At 40.0% G+C, this 8342-nt stretch overlaps 1 protein-coding gene across 3 annotated transcripts; it reads right to left on the bottom strand.

The window, feature by feature from the left end:
• Positions 1-831: 831 nt before the first annotated feature.
• On the bottom strand, positions 832-8033 carry LOC127054461 (pulmonary surfactant-associated protein D-like). Of its 3 annotated transcripts, none has more exons than XM_050960674.1 (5): positions 7702-8031; positions 5540-5742; positions 4232-4339; positions 3337-3420; positions 832-1393 (listed from the first exon to the last, which is right to left on the bottom strand). In XM_050960674.1, the coding sequence occupies exons 2-5, from the start codon at positions 5724-5726 to the stop codon at positions 1017-1019; spliced, it is 756 nt and encodes a 251-aa protein (XP_050816631.1). In that variant the 5' UTR covers positions 5727-5742; positions 7702-8031; the 3' UTR covers positions 832-1016. The 3 variants fall into 3 exon arrangements, with proteins under 3 accessions (XP_050816631.1, XP_050816632.1, XP_050816633.1); XM_050960676.1 differs by having other exon boundaries at positions 1301-1467; positions 7702-8033; XM_050960675.1 differs by lacking the exon at positions 4232-4339.
• Positions 8034-8342: the final 309 nt, after the last annotated feature.

Below are 8342 nucleotides of genomic sequence, written 5' to 3'. Positions count from 1 at the left end.
AAAGAGCTGAGTGAATGATTGATTTGTCAGTTGAGGGTCAAACCAAAACTGATTTTTTTTTCCAAGAAAAAAAGGGAAAAATTAGTTTTGGGTCAAACAAAACCCTTAATTTGACCCAAAACAATTTCCCCCCTTAGCTAAATTTCTAAATGAAGCACTGTTCTGAAAGAAGAAGTCTAAGTGTTTCATTTATAATGATAGGAATAAAGAGTTGTAATGTTTTCACAGAAATTTGCCTTTTTTTGGCTGAAACTATTTGACAAAAGTGACCTGAATTTATGAATAGTTTCAGTGTTCCCGCCCCTCCCCAAAATGATGTTTTTTGTGAATTTACTATTTGCTGAAAAAAATCGCCCAGTTCTAATCTAAACACACAAACACAGGCCTAGTTTGCATTAGAAGAGTTTAACTGAATAGACTGCAATAAAATTGATCTAGTTAAACCAGTGCAACCCTTGGGATGCGACTCAAATGCTTCCAGAGTTCTCCATTTCAACAGCGACTTATTAAAAGGTTGTAACAAGCAGATCCTAGATATTGAAATGCCTGTAAATAGAGATGGAAGGGAATCCTGAAATTTCAATTCTGCCACTTGACTTTTCATCCCAAGTCCCTGCCTGTTAAGCTAATAATGCATTGCCAGGTGGCTCTATATGAAACAAAGTGACAACTTGTAGCCTTTTAAGTTAGAAACATGCCATGTGTCTAGTTCCCATGGATTTCCCAGGATTGATCCTCATAAGGAACGACGACAATCTGAAAATGAGTGGGCATCAACCATCTCACAGCATTTGTAATATATCCCCAGTTTTAACCAGCTCAGTACGCTAATCAGTGTTGCATGGTTATTTTATTGGACCATAATTTTTCACATACAGTAGACGGCTGTATACTTTATACTACTGACACAGCACAATGTCCAAAATGTAGGGCTACTGTAAATTGATATAATTAACAATATGTAAAGCTGTATGTACCTTTGTACTAAGTGACAAATAACCAAAAGGGCAGGTAGATTAATATTCACAAATTATTAATCGTTTCTCTCCACAGGATTTGTCATTCCACTTGCCACTTGAATGCACTTCTACACAGTCCTCTATTCCTTCAGCATTATTTGGTTCATTAGATGCCCAGTTGGAGTATCCTAATGCTTCACCATTTAGATGCTTAAATGTGCCTTCTGTCTGTATGTCATTTATTCCAAGAAATGGCATTTTTTTATGCCTAGCTGCTATTTGTTGAATGGCGCTGTTCTCTGCAGAATTCCTTGGAGAAGCAAGCAGGCCTCCAGCTTGGGAACACGCAGCTTTTGAAGTCTCAAAGTTGCCTTCGGAGCCCTCAGTTTTGAATATTTTTTCACCAACAGTCATGCCATTTGGGAAAAGCAGAACTAGGAAGACACATTAGCAGAATACATCCACGTTACTTTCATCTCACTGTAATGGGGAAGCTGCTTCTGGGAGCCTACATAGGAAAAAAGGGTTCTTTTGTGACTAACCCTAATGTCAGAACTCTGTGTACAGATGCACAGCTACTTTTGCTGACGTGTTCTGATGCCAGGGCAGCTGAGTCCTATTAGCTTCAAACCAGGAGTTTAGAAAGGGTTTAATCTTTTATTGAGAGACCAGATGCAGAGACTAAGGGGCCCAGAGGCAAAAACCCTTGAAACAAGCACAAAGGCGTAATCTTACAGTTGATGTTGTATTATTGTTATTTAAGGAGTGGATAGTGACTTTTGGCACAGCTCTGAAGGAGGGTGTGTATGTATGGTGAACTATCCACACAGTCCTGAGATGCACTGGGGCTCAGAGTCACCCCTCCTCCCCTGTTTCCTCTTTATTCCTGGTGTGTAGTATCTACCACCAAAAAATCACTATTCATGCTGCACTGGCACAGTTAGTCTGGTCAGCAAGAAGGGTGGAATGGAGCCAAGGTTCTGTCTCTTTCCCTTCTCTCTCTCTACCAACCTGCTCCAGGGAAGAAGTAAGCAGGTGAGTGGCCCCCCTTGAGCAGATGTATAGTGAGTTACAATCCTACCCCAAATGAATAATAGAGGGTGAACCCCAGAGATGGGGTAAGTTTGGAGATTCTTCTTTTGTGTCCACACACTGTGTGAGGAGCAGGGTGGGGTCATCATGTGCACATGCACACACACGGACAGCTAGATAACATAAGTAAACACTGGAGCAGTACTACTGTAAGCTGTAGTGTTTTTGGAATAGAAATGTAGCACTTATTCATAAGGTTACACCCATCGGGAGGGGTAGGGCACAGGGAGAAGCCTGCGGCCATAATACTGTCAGCTCAATTTGCATTAGTGCATATCCTTATATATTATTAAGAGCCTGCTCCTGCTGAAGCCAATGGTAGCTTTGCCATTGACTTTGATGGGAGTAGAAGCAGGCTCCACCTGCTGTAAAGATCACAGAGCAGGTATCTCCCACTCTATTTTTTGGCCACATGATAGCTAAACTGACCTATTGGACGCAGCATGGATTCTATACAAAAACACTTTTGTAGTCTAAGAATCACCTTAGATTGGAACTTAGCACATGATTCATTAGTTATCCCCCATGTACAGAAATTTAACAAAAGGCTTGAAGGGATTAGATTTTTCTTGGTAAATGTCAATAAATATAAATTTCACCATACAAACACAAGTTGACAAAAATAATTCCTTTGACGATAATAGAAATGTATGGATAGTCAAAGTAAGAAAAATGCTGCTTGTGAACTTAGAGTTCAATTTAATGATATTTACTTTGTATATTACAATGTGTGGTGTTGATAGTTTGTGTTTTAATGCTTAAAATGCTTTACATTTTTGAACGTCAGCATCTATTGCCATTAAATAATTATTGTCTGACCTCCATAATTTCCTACAACTGTGAAAATTTAAATAGATAAAAACAGAAAATATGCTTAAACTCCATAATTAATTTACAACTCTGAACATTTAAATAAATAAAAATTAAAATGCTTAAAAATAAACATTGATATCTGTCAAAACTATATTAAAAATGACCTCTGCCAAGCCTACTTAAGAATAATCTCATTTGTTAACCGCAGTAGGACTCCACTTATGTTTAAGAACACATGGCAGAGTGATTGCAGGAGTGGTGCATACTTCCCTATGCATCCAAATAGAATTCCTTTACAAAAGCATCAGACAAGTAGATGGAAGGCTCAGAGTATCAATGAGTAAAGACTGGCCTCAACCAGAACCCTTTTGAACGTCAAGGGAGTTCACATCTGAAGCTGGATCTAAGCATCACTTCTCTGGTAGGGCCCATTTGTAAGTGATTGGAAAATATGCCAAGTCACCCTACTTACCTTTCTGAGCTTTGCTGAAAGCAGCTTGCAAGTTCTTCAGTTGTGCTTGCAACTCCCTCAGTTGAGTTTTAAGATGATCAAGTTCTGAGTGATAACGTAATTGTGTTACCATACTGTCTCATTACAACAAAGACAATTTTTGAAATTATGAACTTAAAAAAAAAGGCAAGATCCCAGTGAAATCGTCTCTCAGACCTGTAATAAATCACTGGTAAAACATTACCAAGGTTTTGCTTTGTATTTCTGTGTTTCTTTACAAGAGCAGGTACTATGAAGTCACAACTCTACTCTGAGTGAAAGGGAAACTACCTTCAGGTTGCAATTCTCAATAATACCCACAGCAACACTGGCTTTTAACTTTTAATCATAAAAACTTACAATTAGAAAAAAATCGTCACTTTATCAGTTTTAATAATACATGAGTCTAGTGATGGGTGAACCCTCGAGCTCCATCTATCTATATTACTCTAGTGTCCATCCTACCCCATGAGAGACTTCCCTTGGAAGTTCAAGTTTATCAAACTCCATTCCCCCAAGTGACACTCCAAGGCCTAGCTCATTTCTAAGCCTTGCAAATCTTCTGGCCTGCCCCATTCCCACATCTCTAAGGGCTTCTTTTCCTTTGGAAATTGACTGGAATAGCTATAGCAGAATAATTATTGTTGTCATGACACAAAATAATTATTCCACTTATAGCTGTGCTGGTCAATTTCATCATGAGGAGAAACCTCAAGGTGTTTCTGCTCCTTCATATAAAAATGACAAAGCTCACCTAATGCACTTTGTAAAGTTCTTGCACAAACCAGTCATAATTCAAAAAAGGCCACCATCTATTCTAGTTAGACCACTTCTTCACGTATGCTGCTATTATCTCAACAAAAGACTGTCTGCTTACCTTGGCCTCCACTAGGACCTGTTGGTCCTCTTTCACCTACTGAACCTTTCTCGCCTTTTGGCCCGGAAGGTCCAGCTTTTCCTGGGAGACCCTGCGTCCCTCTCAACCCTGTCAACCAAGGAGTTGAATGAAAAAGAAAGACCAAAATACAGCAAGTGAGTAATTTAATTTTTCAGCCTTGTCATAGTTTGCAATTGCTGCCATAGCAGCAGATGGGCACAAACTATAATACCCAAAGCATACCTTATATTACAGGAAGTTCAGATCCTGATGATGATCCAAAGTTCATGACTTGATCTAGTTACCCTAACAGACTCAAATTAGAAAGCCAGATCTGAACACTTGCAAATGGTTTAGAAGTTTGTATCTGGACTGAACATGTTTTTTAATAAAAATATTAATACCCGTCTTTTACTAAAATTCCAGAAATGCTCCTAAGGGTGTCCAGGTGTGGGTCAAATGTTCAGTAGGTGTAAAGCAGCAAAGTTCTGCTGATTTTTGAATTTCTCAAGAAGATCATTGAGTTCAATGGCATTATCCTTATTGATACCAGCGGAGGATCTGACACTAAACATTTCTGTACAGTCCATTGATGTGCAATATATGCATACACACATGATTAACCTGGCAAATCTATACCCAGGTACATTATTTTACTTGTGTAAGTAATCCCATTGACTTCAGACTCCTGCCTTTTGACTTCAGTGGGATGATTCCCATGACAAAAGATCACTCCCTTGAGTAAGTGTTTGCAGGATCAAGCTCTGCATTTCTGGAGCCTGAAAATTCCACATGGCTGTCAGGAAAGAAGTGCCTTATTGACAGGACTTTGGAGTTATTCCGTGGAATTCACCTCACAGAGCAAATGGAATTATAAGGTTATTATAACTTTCTATATGTGCAACACAGCAGTTGTGCTTTCATAGGTAGATTGGAAACACAGGGAAAGGTTTATAGGGGAAAGTAACAATTGCTGCCCATGTGCTGAAAATCATGTAACCTTTGAACCCTATGGCTAAGGGTATAAGAGATTGGCTTATGCACTAATGTCCTCTTTAATGCTTAAAGCATCGCTATGTTTTACTGTGTGATCTCACAAATGTAACTATTTTACGGGATTTCAGTGTGACCTGAGTTTATTGAAAAAAGTCTGCAATGGGGACAATCTGTGCATAGTAGTGATGATAAACAGGGTCATTTGATTGTAACGTAATTAGTTTAATGCTAGTTTCTTTAGCAGGAAGGAAAACTTTTGTCCCCAGGACTCTTCTGGCTAAGCATAGGCCTGAGAAATTTGTATTGTTATACCTAGCTCTCCCTTTTCTCCTTTTGGACCTTCCTTCCCGTCTCTGCCTGGTAAACCATTGCTCCCAGGGATTCCACAGGGAATGAATGTGCACGTATTTGCTTTCTCTTCACATGTGCATTGACTGGAGTTGTATTCTCTAACCAATGACATTCCCAGGAGGAGGATGTGAAAAGCATGAAAATGCATAGCTCAAGGCCTTGACCTGGGAAGAATAATGGGAAAATTAAACACAATGTGAAGAGCACGGCATATTTAACCCCTCCCTCCCCCTTCGCTGAGAACACAGAGGGAGTATGGAGCCTAGAGACCATAAGAATTAGGGACCTGGAGCTGTCCTCTGCTCCCGCCTGTCTTCGTGTATCAAAGTACAGTAAAATGCACAGCATCATAACACCATCTCAGTTGAGTGCTTCATTTCTGATGGAAACCTACTGTGTAAAATAATATTATGGGAGGCTAATGTCCCATATAATTTAAGGACTGTTAACCAATGAGTCCATGAGGCCTGGACTAGGACACTGAGAGTGCTGTTTCAGAGGATCAGGCATGCAAGGGAACAAGAACGACAAGGGGAGCCAGGCGGGCAGTGGCTAGCTGGACAGAATTCACTTAGCAGCCGGTCTGTTGGACTAAAGGGGAACTGTGTCTCCATGCTGACTAGGCACAGACAAAGGTGTGGCATGCCCATGGCCTGGGTAGAGGAGCTGCACAGCTGAACAAAGCTCAGATAAGGCCCAGAAAAGAAGCTGCTCTCCTTCTACCCTGGTTTTTGCCCTTGTTCACAGTGCCCTGGCACTAGCCTTGATGAGGAGGAGGAAGAGAAGTAGTGCAGCTGAATACATAGTCCTGCAAAAGAGCAAGAAAAGGAGAATTGGCATTTTTCCATCATCCAATGTAGGCTGGCTGGAAAGCCAAATAACAGCCCGTTACATAGTTTATAGATGGGATGTTTGAGATGAGTAAAACAAGGAATGGGTTTTGATTTTGCCAACCCCCTTTCAGTTGAGATTTAGATTTGCAAAACAAAAACAAGGGTTCCATTTTACTCATTTACCTTCCTCATCAGGATAGGCATGAGGATTCACGTTAAAGCCTGAGTAAACCCTGCCCACTGAAAAACCAGCATGAGGGAGCTGATGGAGTTAAAGTCTCTCTCAGGTTCTGTATGATGAGTTCCTCTCAAATTATTATTATTCTTATTTTTTGGGGGGTTAAACAGCCTGCGGGTCCAGCCCCAAAGCCTGGTGGAAGCTTGGGAGTTGTGTAGGAAGCCAGTATCATCCATTGTAGTCCATAAAAAGTTCCATAGTTTTGGCTCATATCTATATTTCATGTATAGCGACAACTGTAAAAGCAAGAAGTACCTCTACTGAAGAAGTGTAAGAAGAGTATCAGGCCCTGTATTTCTATTTAGACATCTGGGGTAGGAGATAGTTGTTTTACAACGGTGTGTCAAATTCACTGTAATAATAAGGGGAAAACACAAACTACCAGAATTTTCCCACACTGACACTTGAATTATTTTATTTGATCTGCTGGTGAAGCTGAAGGGGGAAAAGGCCCCTCCAATATACATTTTTGTATTTTATAAAGAAACATTCTAATTTCAAGCAGTAGTGCCAGGGAGCTATCATAGAAAAGATTTAAAGGATGATGGAAAACCTATGGGTATTTCAAACTTTTGCATATGTAAGCTGCACTTATGTTTTCTTTTAAGGGGGGGAACAATAGTATTTTATGTTGAATGCACTGAAGTTAACTATTTCACCTCTCTGCACTGAAACTAAAAGCAGCACTAGAAGAATTAGTGCTTAATGTTTGACTTGTTTTTCTATTAAAAAATTTATCTCAGAAGTTGGCTAATCTTATTATTACTGACCAATCATGAAATGTTTCACAAGACTTTGCAAGCACCTTGTATGTCTAGCAGTGATGAAATGATATTATCAGCTTTTATGGAAGAACGTAGCACCATTATCACACAGGTCCCTAAAGCACTTTATAAAACCTACAGACTAGCTATGTGACACCTACCACTGAAATGAAAGCACCTGTGGGGTAACACTACACAACAGTTTACATAAGATATCACATTCTTCTTTTACTTGTGTTTGAACACAGACACACAGAAAATTTGCTAAGCTTGCAGGAATCCACTTACCTTGCTAAATAAAAAGTCCAGCTGGTGTCTCAGGTTCCTTCCTACTTTAGCAGGCTACTCTCAGACCTTTCTAGCTAAAGCAACTCCTCTGGTCTCAGAGTCTTCTTTGTTTTTTTCACTCTCTGCAGTCTCTGTACAGCTTCCTAAGCATTCCTCTTACTTTGCAGCTTCCTGCTGCTGTCTACCCAGTTCTACTAATTAACCCCAGGCTCCATCTCAAGTGTGGCAAGCAGGGCTAACTGGACAGAGGCTCCAGTTCTCTGACCTTTAAAGGGGCAGGCCACCCTGTCACACTGATGATCTACCCTTCCCTTACAAAAAATCTCAGGACATGATTCTCAGGCAGCTGGCACTCATGACTACCATTGTGAAAGATAGTTGCCAGTAATGGGTGTGTGGCTGTCTATTCCAATTGCAAAAGTTTTGACCTTTGAACAACTGAGTACTGTTTACTTTCTACAGCCTTTTGAGCTTGGATTATGTTTGATGTATTGGGTAAAAATAAATCAAACAAAAAGTAAGGCTTGGCTAGGACTGTCCTAAATTAGAAAGGAATGTGTCAATTTTGACTTGGTTAATGTATAGATCTGAATTTGGTATGTACTGTAGAAGTAGCTTTGGTAGGAAGAGTGTCCCAGGCA

Source organism: Gopherus flavomarginatus, chromosome 6, assembly GCF_025201925.1.
Source record: "Gopherus flavomarginatus isolate rGopFla2 chromosome 6, rGopFla2.mat.asm, whole genome shotgun sequence".
Classification (NCBI taxonomy): Eukaryota; Metazoa; Chordata; order Testudines; family Testudinidae; genus Gopherus; species Gopherus flavomarginatus.
Note: the sequence above shows the minus strand (reverse complement) of the source record. Positions and strands in the feature narration are given on the sequence as shown.

Bases quoted from the DNA above. Each gene is read 5' to 3' on its own strand.
- LOC127054461 (XM_050960674.1), bottom strand. From the start codon at position 5,726: ATGCATTTTCATGCTTTTCACATCCTCCTCCTGGGAATGTCATTGGTT. The intron at 4,340-5,539 runs GTATAACAATAC...CTTGGTTGACAG, and splicing joins AGGAGAAAAGGGAGAGCTAG to GGTTGAGAGGGACGCAGGGT. The intron at 3,421-4,231 runs GTAAGCAGACAG...GTTATCACTCAG, and splicing joins AGGTCCTAGTGGAGGCCAAG to AACTTGATCATCTTAAAACT.